At 39.7% G+C, this 19,585-nt stretch overlaps 2 protein-coding genes and 1 long non-coding RNA gene across 6 annotated transcripts in view; 1 reads left to right on the forward strand and 2 right to left on the reverse strand.

Moving 5' to 3' along the window:
• Positions 1 to 202: 202 nt before the first annotated feature.
• On the reverse strand, positions 203 to 5,285 carry LOC129177928 (uncharacterized). Its single transcript, XR_008569702.1, has 3 exons — positions 5,034 to 5,285; positions 4,835 to 4,924; positions 203 to 722 (listed from the first exon to the last, which is right to left on the reverse strand). It is a non-coding gene; the product is annotated as an uncharacterized LOC129177928 (long non-coding RNA).
• Positions 5,286 to 7,618: 2,333 nt separating this feature from the next.
• Positions 7,619 to 18,670, forward strand: tm6sf2a (transmembrane 6 superfamily member 2a). The gene is made up of 10 exons (XM_054767698.1): positions 7,619 to 7,856; positions 11,949 to 12,052; positions 12,126 to 12,223; positions 12,292 to 12,395; positions 12,484 to 12,566; positions 14,433 to 14,557; positions 16,132 to 16,233; positions 16,520 to 16,612; positions 17,060 to 17,179; positions 17,262 to 18,670. The coding sequence occupies exons 1-10, from the start codon at positions 7,765 to 7,767 to the stop codon at positions 17,469 to 17,471; spliced, it is 1,131 nt and encodes a 376-aa protein (XP_054623673.1). The 5' UTR covers positions 7,619 to 7,764; the 3' UTR covers positions 17,472 to 18,670.
• Positions 18,194 to 19,585, reverse strand: part of LOC129177017 (neurocan core protein-like) — a 47,167-nt gene continuing 45,775 nt past the window's right edge. For 3 of the 4 annotated variants that reach the window (XM_054767694.1, XM_054767693.1, XM_054767696.1), the window contains exon 20: positions 18,194 to 19,263. In XM_054767694.1, the coding sequence (XP_054623669.1) occupies positions 19,148 to 19,263 (116 nt within the window). In that variant the 3' untranslated portion in view covers positions 18,194 to 19,147. The remainder of the gene's footprint in view (positions 19,264 to 19,585) is intronic. The other variant, XM_054767695.1, reaches the window with a different exon arrangement.

The following is a 19,585-nucleotide window of genomic DNA, read 5'->3' on the forward strand; positions in this document are numbered from 1 at the left end:
TCTATCTATCTATCTATTGATCGATCTATCTATTTATCTATCGATCGATCGATCTATCTGTCTGTCTGTCTGTCTGTCTGTCTGTCTGTAATGAGGTTGATGCTGAGTCATGGTTTCCAAATGAGGTGTGTGTCCTGAGCAGGTATTATCCACACAGGAAGGAAAGTAAGATGGATTAATAATGAAAGCAGACGAGACTAACTTGCATTGTTAAGTTATTTATTGAAGAGAAGCTGGTAGGTGGATGTACTGTAGGAACACGTCATGTTACAACAATGGAGCACTGGGAATTCCTTTATAATAAATGTTGTTGATTAACAAAAGGTTATATTATTATCTGTATATATATTATCTTATATATATCTGTATATATCTTATTAAGGTGTTACTGTATGTACAGAGTAGTATTAAGTATAGACAAGAAAAAGAAAAGGTTTTAGTTAAGCGTCACTAAATGACAGAAACTAACATGCTAAATTTAAAGGGAGGTAACATGAGGGGTCAGAGGGCAGGCAAAAGTTACACTATGTGAAGAGGTTCTCTTTTCTCCTGAAGAGGAAGTGATGGTGTTTCTCCTCGGTGGAGGACTGGATGAACAGCGGCTTTCTCTATCTTCACCTTGTCTCTCTCCATCACCATCTTTTCTTCTTCTTCATCTGCTTCCAGCGCTGCTGTACCTTCTTCACAGTGATCCTCCACTGCTTTGGGGCCAAGAATCCAGTCTGAGGAAATAAAATGTTAGGAAATAGTAAGCGTTGTGCAGTTTTATTCAACATTTGTGCCACATCTTAACGTCCCTGTTTGCTCTTTTCGATCACAAACTGATGCTAAATGAGTCAACAGCACCTCTGCTGGCTGCAGATAAGTACTGCAATGATTTGTACACCAATTACAGTGGAACCTTGGTTAGCGTCATTCATTTGTTCTAGGTCTGACTTTAACTGAAACGAACCAACTTTTCCCGTAAGAAATAATGTCAATTCAATTAGTCTGTTTCAGAAAGCCAAAAATATTAACACAAAACACATTTTTATAGTTTTACGATTACAGTTTTACATGCAGACAACTATTTGAAATGCATGTAAATACTATAAATGATTAATGAAAGGGATAATTGAACATTTAACATTGCTTTTACCGTCACTGAAGACGTGATTCTTTGACATGCTGTCCCCAAAGACACGATGTGGCAGCGAGATCAACCACCACCACCTTCCGGTTTTGACATGAGTTGTTTCTTGAATTCAGTAGTGTTTCTCACCTCAATACTATAACCCCAAATGGAGCCCACATGGCAGCATTTTGATGAAGATGATGAGAAACACTATTGATTACAAGAAATAACTCGTGACAAAACAGGAAGATGGTGTCCGTGGGGTGTCTCGCTGCAACATCATGTCTTTGGAAACAGTAGTCTTCAGTGAAGGTGAAAGTAACCATAAAGAGATAGTTTGGATTTTTTGTAATTGTATTATTAATTAAATATTATTATCAAATTAAATAACTAAATATTTTTCTTGTCCCATAAAGCAGTGATCCCAAACTCCTGGGCCATGGCCCGGTTCCGGGCCGTGGGTCATTCGGTACCGGGCCGCACAGAAAGAAAAAATAATTTCCATTATTTAAAAATTTGTTTTTAATGTTTTATTTTGAAAAGTGGCCGGATTCTCTCTGTTACATCCGTCTCACTTGACGCATGTCCATTGTGCGTGTGCTAACTTTATCTCATGCCGCACAGATAGACTACTACTGTATTTTTACCATTTTTTTTTCACCTCATATTTGGTGTCAAATGCTGATACTATGTGGGAATGCATAAAGGTAAGTTTTGATGACTTATTGAGTGCTAATGTGCACATTTGTCTCAAGTTATGCTAGCACACTGCCTTTTACCACACACGTCAAACAGCGATGTAATCATCTCTCTGGAAAAACTTGGCTGGAACTTGAACTGGTGGATGGTGGGTTGGCATTCATTTTGTGCTTTTAATTTGATGTTATTCATGTCTTAGTTTTACACAATACATAATAAATAACATAAATTAGATCGCTATAATGTACAAACACCTTCCCCCCGGAACACAAGCCAGTCCGTGGGTCAAAAAAACGTTGGGGATCACTGCCGTAAAGGACGATAGTCAATTCACGGTCACCAGAATAAGTCTATAAAATACATTTTCAACATAATTTTGTATTGAGACATGACATTATTTCTTCAGGATCACATGTTTAAATTTAATGGAAAGATAAGACCATTGTTGGGATGATTGACCTTTGCACACAAACACTTGGAAAATACGGAGGTCCACGGGGGAAACAGGCACACAACAACACAGTCTGGGTACAAAACTGGTTCTGATACAAAACCACCAGAGAGGTGACTGGACTTCCCTGCCTGAGGTTACCTGCCAGGTCATGCATGAGATCTTTTATCAGATGTCCCACTATGGCGTAAGTGGCCGCTACAACCAACACCACCCCGACGAGGACATAGACTACATTTTGTGGTAGCATTATGGCATCGCTTGCTGGAGGGATGTAGTCCACGAAATAGGCCTCCGCTTCCTCTTCTTCCACTTGTTTCTTCCCTTGGGTAAGCTGAAGAAGCTGCCGGTGTTCAAACACCAGCTGGGAAACATTCCACAGCAAAGCTCTTTGTGAGGCGTTCTGGGACGTGTCTTCATTCATGACGTCCTCTCGTCTGTTCAAATAATGTTGAGTGACCTGATCATCATCCACCTTCATGGCAAGATAAAGGACTTTAAAAACGATGAGTGGAAGGATGGACAGATGTCTGTGGAAGGCACATCTTTAAGGAAGGACAGCCTCAAAAGAGTAAAAATTTTGTTCAAGTCTGCCAATTCTTTAGTCTAGACTAGGGATGTCCGTTATTGGCTTTTTTGCCGATATCCGATATGCTGATATTGTCCAACTCTCAATTTCCTATTCCGATATCAGCCGACACCGATATGTGTAACATTACACATCTCCTGTCGTGGAATTGTGAAGCTAATGGATACAGCACTAGCAATTAGCTTCTCGACGTGGCTATAAACAACATTGTACAACTCGCGGAAGAGAAATACTCGTGATTGGGCATGGCAAAGCGTGGCTCGAGGAACTCCACAAGTTTGGTGAATCCGGCAGCAGCGCATTATCTGCCGAGGTGTCTGGTACCGCGTCTGCCTGCCGCTATTTCCTTGTTTTTTTACATTCCCGCTACCACCCTCACCATTCGCGGTGTTTTGACAACCCACCGCGTCCTGCCACCCCTAACACTCCTACGCAAAGCGTCGGCTCAAGTATGTTCTGCGTGTGGACTATAAACGCCGAAACTTTGCACAGAAACACACCCACAAATGTTGCTCAGATTGAAGTTACAGATGACCGTAGTTTCTTGGTATTAACCACATGAGGCATCACATTAGGAGCAAATTCAGCAATGTTGCTTAAAGGGCTTTATCGGTTTTTATTATAGAGAAAAAAACAGACACCGATATTAAATTTTTATGCCAGTATCGGGCTGATAATATCGGTGGGCGGATACAATCGGACATCCCTACTTAAAACCCTGCATACATCTTAGAGAACTTCACTGAGGATCCAACATGGCAGTGACTGAGTGAGCGTAAGAGGTGAATATAGGACAGGGAGAGTTAATAGGATTGAGCGTGTCAACCTGCAATATCAGCATTCCATCTGCACAGGGATTAGACGTATGAGCACTGAGACGTGGGTCGTATTACACCAAAGATGCTCATGGTCATCCATGACAAACGTTGCACATACAGTATGTACAGATACACCACACACTTGGATATGCAGTCCAAGACAATCCAATTGACCGTCTTGGCCCCTTTTCATCTAAAGGTGTCCACTGTCCACATACATTCACCAGAGTTAACACATGAAGATTATGAATCTTTCAACTGCAGCTCAAAAGGTGGACAAGTGGTACTGCATCATTGTCTAATATTACTCGAGAAGGAGTCAGGAAAGTCGTGATCACGTTTACATAGTTAGATATTAGTTTATTATTAGCGGTTGCTTCAATGTTTTTTTTTGTTTCTACAGTACAGTCAATTTTAAAAAGAATGAAAAAAACATCTGATCAAAATGTTAATGAAAATTAAATTAATGAAAATCTAAATGTACGTGATATTAAGAAACAAATGTATTTATTTATTTACTTATTTATTATGTATATTTTTTATCCTTTCTACTTAACTTTTGAAACAGTATAATAAAATGTAAAAAATGTCACTGATAGAACAATAGCATTGATCTTTTAATTCATTATTCAATTAGTTTAACGTTATTTTTTGTACTTTATAGTAAAATAGTAATAATAATACAATAATTTAAAAAAAAAGTCACATCAGGGAGAAAAATTATTAATTTATAACTTTTTTTCATTTCAGAAATTAATATAATATAATACAATAAATGAAAAAATATATAACAATAAATAAAATCTTAAAACATATCTGATCCAAATGTCAGTAACAAAAAAAATCAATAGTAAATGGATGTGTTTATTTATTGTTATTTTTGTATATTTATTTACAATTACAACTTTATTCTAACAATATTATACATTTAAAAATAATAATAATAATAATAAAAATATTCAAATGTCAATCATGTTAGGGAGCCAGTGTATTTATTTTTCATTTAAAATGTTCCCTCTGGGGTTAAAACTGTGTAATAAAATGTCAAGGTTACAAAATAAAAATAAAGATATGTGATATCTGATTCAACAGTCAGTGATATTAAGGGGAAAACACAGAAAGGAACGCTTAATAATTATTGCAAATGAACATTTCTGTCTTACCTGGTGATCAAGACTTAAAAAATGCCTTCTCAGCTCTGTTCGTTGACTCGTGAATAAAGGGGCTTCTAAATTAGAGGGCATCAGGTGCATCTGAAATGGACCAGAAACAAAGAAAGAAGGTCAAATGAGACAACCTGCGTGATGTTTCACGAAGAACACTATCATTCCTTTTCACTAACAAAACAAAAGCGATGACAACCATCAAGATCAGATGTCCTCCTCTAGGGTCCCGTCTTGTTCTCTTTTTGCGGCATGTTAATTTGGACGAAGCGAGTGATGACAAACTGCCACTCGATAATGATGAGGGCCACGTTTGCGAAGAGGATGAACCAGGAGACCGGGTGCAGACCGCAGTAGAAGTCGTCGTTCATGTTGAGCGAGATGGGAAAAATAAATGCGTCTGTCAAGGAGGGCTCGTCCGCTGTGTCGAGGTATTTCTCGCTAATCCTTGATAGGATTTCGATGACGCCTGTCAGCTGCTTTTACCTTGGTCAGCAAATTGGAAGGCAGGGTTTGTTTGGGATCTTCTGTTCTTTGAAACAAACAATATGCTGGGACACCCACGCAACTGATATTTAACGCATTAACGACAGCTTAGGAAACACAGTTTGAAGCATTCTATACTTGTAACTTGGAGGGAACACCTCAGGGACTGGCCCTTTGCACCACAAAAGGTTATTAGGTGTCCCAATACTTTTTAATCCATATTTTCGGAGTGAGAACTCACCTGTTCCATTGACTCCTTCCTCTGTCACCTGCACTTCCACTCACTCAACTAAAAAGGAGTGTGCTCCAGAAAATAAAGGTAAAATGAGACTCCAAAGACAACAAGCGGACTAAACTCCTAAGAAGACGCAAACAACAGCAGTCACTGTGGCAGGTGGGCAGCATGCCATGCTGCCTCCTCAGGCCGGGGTGACCACCTGCTTGGGCTTGTCCTCTGGCTCCATCAGCCACTTGAAGTAGGCATCACCCAGAAGGAAGGTCCAGTAGACGACGGTTAGCGAGGTGTTCACCGTCACGATACCAATGATTAAAGGATGCAACATGGTGCTTTCGAGGCAAATGGACACGCTTAAGGATAGTGATTGTGTGTGCTATGCAGGTCAGAGCTTGTCTGTCCCCTCTCTTCTACTCCGACACCCCACCCCTCTCCACTCTCACTGGACACTAAGTTTCTGTGGGGTGTAATCCTCTTCAGAAGCTTTGCTGCAGAAGATAAAGTTGCATTAGAAGAGGGCCCGCTTTGGAAATGTTTATCCAGAAGATGTTACATAATGAATTCATTCCTCGTCTCATCTATAGTACACTTTATTTTGTAGCGGCTTGAAAAATAAACAATCTTTGTTCTCTGATTAGGAATCCAATCAAGAATGGAGATGCATCAGACAAGGGAAATGTTAATCTTGTACCAAACAGGACAGATGGCTCCTTAAGGAAGGAAATGTAGGGACCTTGACAACTAAATCTATAAGTGAAATATTAATAAAAAATAAAACATCTTTGCTTTATTGACTGACGGGAATGAATAAGGGAAAATAAATAAATGATGTACTTTATTGACTGGCAGGATAAGCGATAGAAAGCAAACAAATGGATAAAATAAAATTAAACAAAATAAAGTAAAATAAAATAACTAGGGCTGTCAATCAACTAAAGTATTTAATCACGATTAATCACATGTTGTCCACAGTTAACTCATTATTAATTGTAATTAATCGCAGATAGAAAGAAGTTTCTATCCATAGTAAGTGTATTTTTGAACGATCATTTTAAAGGTTTTAATACACCTATCAACACCCATCCATCCATTCTATATGCGGTATGCTTCAATAAATGGCCTAAACATCAAATACATTGTTTTTGGTGACTAACTGAGAGATTCACAGAAGCCTGGTGCTAAAGCACAGAATTACAACACTCAACTTTCCACAATGCAATTCTTCTTAAAGGGCCAGGCTCTGCCTCTACCAGCATTTCTACCTGTAAAGAAAAAAAAGCACTAAAATTGCACCCAAAAAAAATCCACAAAACAGCCAGGCCTGTAAAAGGGCTGCTAGCAGTAACATAAAAATGTCTACATTATCATTATTCTACATTTATAACTTAAAACATGGCCGCACAGTGGCCGAGTGGTTAGCATGTTGGCCACACAGTCAGGAGATCGGGAAGATCTGGAAGATTGGCGACTCTAAAATGTCCATAGCGTGCGAGTGAATGTTTGTTTGTCTATATGTGCCCTGCGATTGTACCCCGCCTAGGCTCCAGCATGCCCGCGACCCTAATGAGGATAAGCTGCATAGAAAATAGATGTAACATAAAATATTACGTATAATATAAAACATTATGCACAATATTTGTATAATATTATTACGATTTTGTTTATTTTTTTATATATATTTTAATTTAATATTTTATTTTATTTATTATTAATATGTTGTCGTTTTTAATATTGTCATTCATAACATTTAAAGGTAACGAGGCCTAAAAAAAATGGATTAGGTAAAATGTTGAAATGTGTAGCTACGTCCACTAGGTGGCAGTGTAAGCAAAGATACACGTTAGTGCAACAAGCCCTCGTGCAATTTAATCGTCGGATGTAGTTGAAAAATGAATGAAAACACAAAGAATAACACTTTTAAGATAAAAAGGGGTATCTTGGAGGTATTATATGAATCAATACGTTCGTCTATATACACGTCATTAAAGTGTGAGACACTACTGAGCCAAAGAGTTGGACTTTGACACCAGCTGGAAAGGTGGAGACGTGATTGATCACTGATCAAATCATCATCTGCACCACTGGGCAGGACACCGGTGGGACGGAGCATGTGTCCCTTCACCGCTGCAGGACTTTAGCTGGAGATATATTTGTGTCTGGATTTTTTGTGTGCTTCCAAATAGCAGGAGGGCTCGCCGAAGTGTGGACCATGAGGCTACCTGTGGAAGTGTGCGTGTTCCTCATCTCCCTGCAGGCGCCTGCTGTTTTGTACGCCATGAACAACATCCCCGCTCTTCAGGAGTAAGTGTGTTCACACTGAAGTGGTTTCACTCTCAATTTAAACACATGAGTAAATCTGTTTTGTTTATGAGCTTAAAGGAATCTGCAGGGTGCTACGATAATTTGATGTAGCTTCATTCAAAGTGATAACATACGCCAACTATTTTATTATAGGCGAACGTTTGAAATTGGAATGTATGCAATCGATTCATTACAAAAGGTGGATTAAAAGTGGTTTGAGAGGTTTTCAGAAGTGTAGAAGTGCTGAGGGCGTTCCCTTCTTCATTTTAGAGGCAAAATATTAGAAACCCGCGCTAGTATGATAGTCACTACAAACAGAAAGTGCCATAATAAACATACTGACTGTTAAACGTAATACCATAAATTAATACAAATGTCAATCAAAATTATATACTGAATATACACTCCTGATCAAAATTTTAAGACCAGTTGAAAAAAATTGCACGGTTGTCCCGATCCTCATTTTTTGGCTTCCGATCCGATGAGATTTTTTGTTTTTACAACAATATTGTTTGGCTTTTGCAACAAACTTCTGTGAGTCAGGTTCTTAATCCAATAAAGGATCCAATAAAAGTCAAAAATGAGAAAAAATGGGCGTGCAAAATACTTTCAGGGTGGGACTAATCATTTGACATGGTTATACTAGATCAATTTGTGGTGTCATTTAGAATATGTGACATTTTTTTTAACAAACTCGCTTCAGTGTAATAGTAATTTATTGACGACCCCTAGTACAAACAACCAGCGGTTAGAAATGTACTTCCCGTGCGAGCAGTGGCGGAGCCAGAAATTTTTCGTTGGCGTGGCCAAGGTGAGACCATTATTCACATAGGGGTGGCAGTTGATACCTGAAATGTCTAAATGGCCAGTGGGGTGGCCGGAAAGTGACCATTGGCAAAATTAGCCACCAAGTAGCTCCGCCACTGTGTGCAAGCTCCCTGCATAACGGATCTGAAGAACGGATCAGGACATCACTATCCACTTCTGTATGGACCTCCTGCAGTGCGGCCACGCAGTGCTCTGTCTGTTTTGAGGCCAATAAAGTTTGTGCAATAAGACGACGACATCTTATGACTCAGCCTCTGTACTACGGTTAGGAGATCACTGGACAGGGGAAGTAAAGTAACAACGCCCATTGTCTTCTGCATCCTGGCCGTAGACCGTTGTCAATCAATCTCCTTTGTCCCGGCCCCCTGTTGTGTTCATCGCTAGCAAACAGCTTGCAAGTTTTCTCCTTAACAAAACTCACAGTGTCGACGAAACGTTCTGCACCCAAAAGGCCCAGGAAGCCAACCAGCGCACAAAAGGTTGGACTTCTGGACATGCTGAAGGAAGGTAGAAGTTACGCGGCTGTAGGACGCCATTAGGGAATAAATTAATCTTCAGTTTGAGGAGGAGGACGAGGAAAACAGGACAACAGCAACAATATGTTTGAACAAGGATACAAAAACGCTTCAGCGCAGCGGCGCCAAGACCAAGAGACACAGTCAGAGGAGTGAAATATGTGTGAGTCACTTAAAAATGTCTTGTGTCCGACCTTGTAGGTTGATCATTAAAATTCAAATGAAGGTTTGAACTTTGAGAGTGTTTGAAGAAGAGAGAAATGTGAGACATGTTAAAAAATAAAGTTGGCTACTGTGTGGGTTTCACTTATCGCGGGCTATTTTGGGAACCGCGATAAACGAGGGAACACTGTATTGCAAACAGCCATTAAGATTCAAGATTCAAGAGTTTTATTGTCATATGCATAGTAAAACAGGTAGTTATACTATGCAATGAAATTCTTATTCTGTTCATTCTCCCAAGAAAAGAAAGAAAACACAAGAAAAAGAATAAGAACATCAGAAACATAAACATAAATACCAATAAATTAAGCAACAACAACAGAAGAGACATTAATACAGATAAATAATACAAATAAATAAATAAATAAACAAAGTGCTATGAGTGTGTGCGTGTGTTGCGTGCGGCGTGTGTGAGTGCTTCGTTGAGAAGCCTGATGGCCTGTGGGTAAAAGCTGCAGCTCCTGTAGCGTCTGCCTGACGGTAGGAGTGTGAATAATGAGTGTTTTGGATGTGTGCTGTCCTTGATGAGGTTGTGTGTTCTGCGTAGGACTCTAGATTTATAAATGTCTTGCAGTGAGGGGAGGGCTGCCCCAACAATGTTCTGTGAGGTCTTGATCACCCGCTGGAGTGCCTTCCTATCACGTGTTGTACAGTTACCGTACCAAACAGTGATGGAGGCGGTAAGGACACTTTCCATAGTGCATCTGTAGAAGCAACTCAGGATTGTGGTGGACATGCCAAATTTCCTCAGTCTTCTCAGGAAGTACAGTCTCCTTTGGGACTTCTTCATAATTTGTTGGGTGTTGTGAGACCAGGTGAGGTCCTCGCTGATGTGTGTGCCAAGGAACTTGAAGGTTTTCACCCTCTCCACCTCAGTGTCATCAATAAACAGGGGTCTATGCGGCTCCTTTTCCCTTGTTCTTGGGTCAATGATCATCTCTTTAGTCTTGTCTGTATTGAGAAGGAGATTGTTATCACGACACCAAGCTATGAGGTCCGCCACCTCTCTTCTGTATGATGTTTCAACACCACCAGTGATCAGTCCGATGACTGTAGTGTCGTCCGCAAATTGAATGATGCTGGTGTTGTTCTGGGAGGCCACGCAATCGTAGGTGAAGAGCGTGTAGAGGAGCGGACTCAGCACACACCCCTGTGGGGTCCCAGTGCTCACAATTCTTGAGCTGGATGTGCGATTGTTGACTCTGACTGACTGGGGCCTGCCTGTGAGAAAGTTAAACACCCAGTTACAGAGGGAGGGTGACAGGCCAAGTGTGAGGAGCTTATTAAGTGATATAGACTGTTCATCAGTTGATCAAAAGTTTAAGACCATAGCTAAAAAAAAACAGAAACTACCCCTAAAATCGAAATAAAATACCGGTATTCAAAAAAGGACTCAGTAGCTGCATCATTCTTGTTCATCACCTGAAAAACTGCCAGTGTTTCCAGGAGGCTAGTGGGAATGTTGTTCCAGGTGGTGAAGATGGCTTCATGGAGGGCATCCACTGTCTGGAACTGATGTCCATTGTTGCCAATATTTTAGCTTTTTAAGGCTGTAGACGTAAACTTTTGATCAGCTGATGAACAGCGTATTTCGCTTTAATGGTTGTTTGCAATAAATTGCTTACGCAAATTGTTTTTTGTCACACTCCCATATCTGCTTTTTGCATTTTTAACCTGCTTACGTTCCAACAGAAACGCAAAATGTACATTTTTGCAATTTCTCAACGAGTCTTACAATTTTGATCAAGAGCGTATAATTTGTGATACTTGTATTAGGTGTCATTAGATAATGTCATGTGACCATTGAGTCAGAAGACAAATGCTGTAAACTTTAAACGAAAATGCTGTAACTGTCCAAACAAAACATTATTAATATATAATTATTTTGTAAAACATATCTATAATGAATTGTGTATAATCAAATATTATATATGATTATATAAAATTGAATTATAAAATTATAATTATTATTAATAAAAAAATCAAAAATTAAAAATTATTAAAAAAATATTTAAAAAAATATTAATTATAATTAATTATAAAAAATAAATTTAATTAATTAATTCTGGACATACATTTAGTTGGACAGGACAATGTAATAAATTGAATAAAATTTTTAAATTTTCAGTGAAGTTAGAATCAACAATTTAAAAACATTTTAAATATGATTTTAATTACATTTATTTGTTTATTATTTAATATGATTTATGTTGCTATAATTACAATGTTTAAATTCAGTATACTGATTTTAACCCCCCATTGGAAAGTTCCATTTCATCTTAATGATCAGATCACTTGTTCAGCATGTTTTAAATGTATTTTCATTCTTAAAGAAAAGTACTGGTAAATAAATAAATGAATAGATAAATGAATAGTGAATTAAAATCTTCAGCGCAACTTTCACATGAAGTCAGACATTTTTTTCCAAAGAAGAATGACGTATAACAATCCTACAGCTACTAGTTGACAAAAAGACTGGAGTGACTTGCAGCGTTATTTGTGTTTTTCTAACAATTTACTCCTGCAGGCCTTTGGCCATCCTGGGAACGGGAGCGGTCGTCCTGGGGACTGTTCTTCTTCTCCTCTTCCTCACTGTGCAACATAAGCAGACGGTGGATCCTTTATTTTATGGTAGAGCCACTTCACGACATTTTATTGGTAAATTAAAGATGTGTATTGTTTTCAAGTTGTGTCTCTTGTCCAGTGTTTGCAGAGTTTTCCTTCACTTGCTTGGCGGGTCTGACGAATGCCCTGGAGCAGGAAGGCTTTATATCAGGCTTCATGGGCTTCTACATCAAGATGGTGAGCTTTGATAAACTCCCTTCAGGAGTACTTCGGTCCAAATTGACCATATGTTGCCATCTCCTCAGGGTGAGCCTCATCTGAGTACTGCCTATGCTGTGATGATGTCATACTGGGAAGGCGTGGTTCACTTGGTCCTTATCCTCACCATCATTCACCGCATGTTCACAGGGTAAACGGTGGCTGTCAAACGCCAAACGTGACCAGTCTGGTGGTGTTGTCTTGTGTTTTATGAAGTATTAACCTTTTGGCTCTTGCAGGAAGTCCTACCGCAGTCTAGCTGTGCTGTGGGCGGGATCCTCCATCAGCCATCAACTTGTTCACATCCCTGGAGTGGTCGTAGGTGAGTGCGGCATACTGGGATTGTACTAATGACAGTTGATCTTCATAGCGAGGGTGCGCAAAATGCACCACAGGAGCCATTTGCGGCCAGTAGGTCATTTTTATTGGCCCACCAAATATTCTAAAAATGTCATTAAACACTGGTTGTTTTATATTCATTGTCTAGAACAGGGGTGTCCAAACTTTTTCCACCGAGGGCCGCAGACTGAAAATAAAAAACTGAGGGCCACTGTGATGTTTTTATGTATTTTTGCAATTTTTAAAAAGTAGGACCGTCAAAAAATTTGCGGCCCACGGCTGTGATTTTATCGGCCCACAGCACAGTCTAAAAATGTAATTTAAAACTATAAAAAAAACAACAACAGCAGCAAAAATGGGAAAATCAATCAAACGTCAAAATATTAAGAGAAGAGCTGTAATCTAGCAAGGAAAAAAAGCCATCATTTCACAAGAATAAAGTAATAGTATGAGGAAAAATGTCATTTTAGTAGCATGACGTTGAGATATTAAAGAATTTTTTATTTTTTTGTAAAGACAAAAACAATGAATAAAGTTGTCATTTTTGGAAACTTAGGTTGGGGGAAAATTTTGAACATAGGAATAAAGTCAAAATATTAGGAGAAGAAAATATATACAAGAAGAAAGATTAAATGTTTGGAAAATTATACAAAAAAAAAATAACAGCAGAAATATGACCTGAGTAAAGTCAAAATACTAAGAGAAAAAAAAATGTAATTGCAATTTTATGAGAATAAACTTGTAAAATTAGGAAAATGATCATTTTAGTAAAAATGTTGAAATAAGGAAAAATACATGATTGTTTTAAAAGATATAAAGTTATAATTACGAGAAGAAAATTGACAAGCGGAAATCTGAAATGAAAAAAAACCCAGCAGAAATGGAAAAAAACAGCTGTCATTTTATGGGAATAAAGTCAAAATATTAAGAAAAAAAGACATAATCGAATGAAGAACAAAAGTCGCAATTTTAAAAGCGTAAAATTGTATTATTTTGGAATAAACGTCATTTTTAGTAGCATTTCACCCATATTACAAAAGTGAAATGCAGTTTTTTCTTGAGCTACATGTAGCTTCCTAGCATATCGCTATGTGGTGGTTTACAAAATATCAAAGTGGCCCTCGCATCCTTTCACTTTTCACTATGTGGCCCTCGCTGGAAAAAGTTTGGACACCCCTGGGTTAGAGGGAGCTTGGGAGCGCATCCGTCTGATATGTAATCAGGGTTCTCTTTAGTTCTATTCATCTGCTAGTCGCCGGTCTATTAGTTTTCCTTGGACCATGGTGACCTGTGTGTTGCACGTCCGTTTGCTGTTAAACTGTTTCCTGGTGTTTTGGTGCTTTGCTTGCTGGTTCCTCTTCTTGTTTTCCACATCCCATGGAGAGTTCCATGTCTGCATTGACTTTTTTGTGTCGTGCCGCTCTGTGTGAGCTTGTCTTTCGTTAATTAAAGTCTTTGTGAAACTAACCTGCCACCATATCCTTGCAACCTGGGGTAACGCTACACAAAACAATAGTTAATGGTGAACAATGAAGCAGAGTCATCAAACAACTGTCAGGCTGCTAAGAAATATGATGTCATCAAATATGTCTGCATTAAAACACATAAACTGGGTAATATATCATGACCTACCATGGATTGGATTTAGAAGAAAAATAAATAAATAGTAAATGATACAAAATAATACAAATTAAAAACAAATTAAATATATCATTAAAAAAAATCGGAAAGAAAATACAACACAGTCCTCACAAAAAGTTTGAGCAGCCCGACTTTGTCCAATTTGTCCTGTCATTACTGCAAATTTATTCCGATAATTTTCCTTCTTCTTTTTTTTTTTTTTTTAAAGGTAAATACGGATCTAATATTCGTCCAGCTTTTTGGAGGAACGCACCCTTTTTTCTAGCACCTTTTTGGGCAGCTTCCGTCCTTTTTAGCAGGCCCAGTGAGATGCCAATCATCACAGCAGACAAGGTAAATATAAACGGGTAATATTATTAGTATTATACACATACTGCAGGGCCGCATTTAGTTTAAATGCGCTGGAGTTGCACCCAATGGAAGCCCTGATGCAGTCTTGTAATATGTGGCAATACTTGTACATACTACAGCAGATATACTTACTTCCTGTATGTTCAGATAAGTAGTAGATTGTTTAAGCAAACAGTCTTTTAATGTGTTAATGTAATGGTCATGCCTTTTTATGAACGCGCTTCACAAAGTTCCATCATCACATGGTTACACTTGTCCAAAAAGGAGTAAGAAGAAGCAGACTTGATTTAATCCTCCCACTTCTCCATTGCTCAGCAATTGCTGGTAGTTTGTTCACATCTTGTGCTTAACATGTACCAGGTTACCAATTTTCTCAAAGGAAAAACATTTTGATGCCTTTTATTGACGCTACGCCCGCAACGAGCATGTTTGTGTGTTTTTGAATAGATGGCATGCATTGACCTCTACGGCAGTGGTCCCCAACCTTTTTTGACCCGCGGACCGGCTTGTGTTCCCACAAATCTCCCGCGGACCGGTGGGGGTTCGTACATTATAGCGATCTAATTTATGTTATTTATTATGTATTGTGTAAAACTAAGACATGAATAACATCAAATTAAAAGCACAAAATGAATGCCAACCCACCATCCACCAGTTCAAGTTCCAGCCAAGTTTTTCCAGAGAGATGATTACATGGCTGTTTGACGTGTGTGGTCAAAGGCAGTACGCTAGCATGAATTAACTTGAGACAAATGTGCACATTAGCACTCAATAAGTCATCAAAACTTACCTTTATGCATTCCCACATAGTATCAGCATTGACACCAAATATGAGGTGAAAGAAAAATGGTAAAAATACAGAAGTACTGTAGTCTATCTGTGCGGCAAGTTAGCACACGCACAATGGACATGCATCAAGTGAGACGGATGTAACAGAAAATGAAAACGGAAAAATGAAAATGAAGACGGTGAAATGACGGGTCTAAGAGACATTATTATTTGTTTTGGGGGTTTGGGACCCCCAAAAGGGGGGAATATATTGTAAAATGATTCTTGTCCTGTGAACTCCAGAGTACCTTTTGTTCTGTGAAAGACAGTTGAACTCAGGCCTACGTGACTGAGGGGGAGGTCATCGTGACCGAAGTTATACAAGATATGTTCCAGATGTTATGTGATTTCAAAATGTCCTGCCAACAGGGCCAAGGAAGGATGAGGTTTGGTAATCCACGTCATTGTTATTGTTCACTGGGTCTATTTAAGGGTGAACGGAATAAACGGGGTATCCCTTTTCCCTCAACTGCATACAAGTTGTGTTGTGCCTCTTATTATTCCACAACAAGAGAATCCGGCCACATTTCAAAATAAAACATAAAAATAATGAAATAACGGAATTTTCTTTTTCCTGTGCGGCCCGGTATCAAATGACCCACGGCCCGGTACCGGTGTGATGATTTGTAATCCATGCATTGATAATAACAGATAACACATGACTGATGATGTCACATCGGATGTTCAATGATGACATCACTGCTAGCTTTTTTCATTGTGTTGACTAGATTGTAGCAGAGCAAAGGAAAGGTCTCCTGTCTCGACCTATTGACCTCCAGCTCGCAGTGTTGCTACTCGGAATCGTGGCCTTCTCTCTTTTTAGAGGCTTTGTGAGTACAAGCACATTTTTACATTTACAGTACGTACATAGACGGGCGGCAGTGGCTGAGGTGGCAGAGCAGGTCGTCCAGAAACCGGAGGGTTGGTGGTTTGATCCTCTCTTCCCCCGTCTTAGTCACAGTTATTGCCTCCAGTGCCGCCCACACTGATGTATGAATGTAAATGAATGTTTGGTGGTGGTAGGAGAGGTCGTAGGCATGAATCGGCAGCCACGTTTCCGTTGCCCCACCTTTGTGTGACTGAATAATGGGTTACCTGTGAAACTGTGTCCTTCAGGTGGTGCTGGACTGTCCCCTAGACTCCTGCTTCACTTACATTTATCAGTATGAACCTTACCTCAAAGATCCAGTCGGCTTCCCCAGGATCATGGTGAGTAACAACAGATAAACGCAACTTTTTCTTTGGGTTTTTTTTTTTTTGCTTTCTCGGCTACGGGACTTTTTAATTGCTTGTGTACACATATTTGGGTCTCTGGAGCACAAGAGGTGAAGAGCCGCCATTGTCTATTGTTGTCCACGCAGACCCGCTATCATGTCAAAGCCAAAGGGGAAGATGAGCTGCAGTGTTGGTGGAGGCAGAGATTGCCACCCTTTTTAAGACCATTTTAGTCTTATTCATAGCTTTTGGGCTTTTTGTGCCATCACCTCAGCGTACAATGTTTTATTATTTGACTTTGTGGATTATTTTGAACAGATTGTGAAGTGTGAGTACAGCTTTAAATTACACTTTTACCCACGCCTCCCATGTTTTGGTATTTGATGATGGCGTTTCCAGGCTTTGTCTCGTTGTTGAATTCATTTTATATTATTCTTGTAGATGCTGGTCTATTTGTTCTATGCTGTGCCCCTGCTGATAGTTCTCATCTACGGTCTAAGAACACCAGGCTGCAGCTGGATGCTGGACTGGTCTCTCTTCTTTGCCGGAGCCACATCCCAGGTATATCCGCTTGTTCCGTTATTAACAATTGATATTTACAGTTTATTTTTAGCACTTAAATGCTACTCCACCCTGTCCCCAGGCCCAGTGGTGCCACATTGGAGCATCTCTGCACTCCCGCACCTCCTTCACATACCGAGTCCCAGCAGACAAATTGGGGTCGGTTATCACCCTCAATGTGCTGCTTGCCGTCATTCCGGCTCTGCTGGCAATGCGCTGCCACACCAATCCTTCTTATTTCATGAAAGCCGTTCCCAGAGGACAGAGCAATGGCGAGAAGAAGACAAACTAGACCACCAAGAGCAGCCTAAAGGGTTCTCCGCAGGTGCTCCCTTTGTCAAGACTAATGTCTCATGGAAACCTGGAGGAAAGCCGCAAATGTTTTTTTTTTTTTTTTTTCGTGAGTGAGTCACCTTGTGCAGCACTCCCTGCATGGACTGCTGGACCCTGATAAGAAGGCCCTTGGCGGGGGTTAGGACTGTGATCAGATAGCGCATCTTTCAGGTGACCCATGCAAACATCCACTTCGCAGATCTTAAATGACCCAGCAGTTGATTGCTTTGTCTCCATACAGTGCATCTGAATAACTGAATAGCTTTAATTCAGTGCTGAGATGTAAGCGACTCATTATCCCAACTGTTTCATCAGCTTTTTATACTGAACAATAAAAGGTGAATAACATTACCACACACTCCACCCGTGAGCTGGTTAGTTCCCTCTGGTTCAGCATTAACACACTAACACTGCTTTGACTGGACTTGAACTTTCACCCCCTGATGATGTCATGCATTACTGATAAGAGGTGAACCCTGGATAGAAGTGCACTGTGACACTCAACAAGCAGTCACATGACATGTCATGCATCGTTTTTGTGTGTGTTACGTTCGGTGTTGCATGTTTAATTGCTGCAATTTTTCAAATGGTCTTAAAATGTTGATGAGGAGTTTCCTCATACAGTAACACCCGTGTACGAATTAGACAATAACAACACAATAGATGACACAATACTGTAGTAAATGATGTACAATTTTCTCTTTATTAAGAATGAAACACAACAGCGGGACGAAAAAGTCATAAGAACACCAACAAAGGCAGAAGACTTCGAATATCAAAGACAAAAAAAAAAAAAACCTAACAAAACTTGGCACATTCTAGTAAATATAGCCATGCAATGAATGACTGGAAGTAGTTTGAAGCAATTTAGGTACAATGAAGTGGAGTGAAATAATCCTGCCCACATTATCAATCGGTCAAGCTGTCAATGACACTCGGAGAGTGCTTGAGGAGCTCTATCTGACTGGACAAGGTCCAGCTATTTATTGATTCCACATCATCCAGTAAACACCACAATATGTACAACACTCAGATAAGAGACCGATTCATGTTCCGGGCTGATTGTATGCAGAACTTGGGTTAGAAAAAAGAAGTGGGAAAAAACCCAAACATAAGCGTATCTTCACTAGTAATAAATAGAACATGACACAAAAGCGAGCAAATATTAGAAAAAAAGCACATCAGTTAGATGAAAATGTATCAGCTGTGCTGCAGCGTATGTACAAAAGACAACTGAAGGCTAGCTTGCATCAATGGCGTGTGTGTGTGTGTGTGTGTGTGTGTGTGCTTTGTAAACAGAATACTACATGGGTGTTTTTCATATTACACAAACAACAAAAAAGAAAGTTTCTCTCTTACATGCGCACACTGTCGCCACTGGAGAGGGGTGGGATCACTGTACAGAAAGGTTATAGGGAGCGTGAGATCTAGTGTAGCCGTTAGTGTTCGCATTGGACCTTGGTTAAAGAAAAAAGTGAAAATCAAGCATCAAAACAGCCAAAGTTGGTGCGGTTATTAACGAGATCAACTCCATGTCAGCTAGAAGCAGAAAAAGAGAAAGTGGTGTGTTGTTTTTCTTGCGTGAACTTGCGCCACAGTAGCACCTTGGCATTAGCAGGCGTGATGTTATTTGGTTCAGTTGTAGCTGCGTGCGTCCTCTCGGGCCTTGTGGCCCTCGCCGTGTCTCCTGTGACCTCGGCGCTCGCGCCGCTGGTTGTGATGATGGCGCCGGTATCGGTGTGAGCGTCGGGCTGAAAATACAAGGAAGGTGGATTTAATATTACACACACCATGGGCCACATTTTCACGATGCGTACTTTTTGATATAATGTATTAAGCAGTATTTCAACGCTAGTCAAAGATGCTCGAAAGTGCTCTGCTCTTTTTGTTAAGATCGACCGCATAAGTGCTCGTCAAAGATCCTTTATATAACAGGAGCGCTCTGCTGATTTTTAAGACCGATTGCAGAAATGGTAAACAGAGATCCGCTATCAGACAGGAGCGCTCTGCTCTTTTCTAAGACGGACCACAAAAGTGCTACCAAAAGATCTGCCATATAACAGGAGTGTTCCC

The sequence above is a fragment of the Dunckerocampus dactyliophorus genome, chromosome 2 (genome assembly GCF_027744805.1).
Source record: "Dunckerocampus dactyliophorus isolate RoL2022-P2 chromosome 2, RoL_Ddac_1.1, whole genome shotgun sequence".
NCBI lineage: Eukaryota > Metazoa > Chordata > Actinopteri > Syngnathiformes > Syngnathidae > Dunckerocampus > Dunckerocampus dactyliophorus.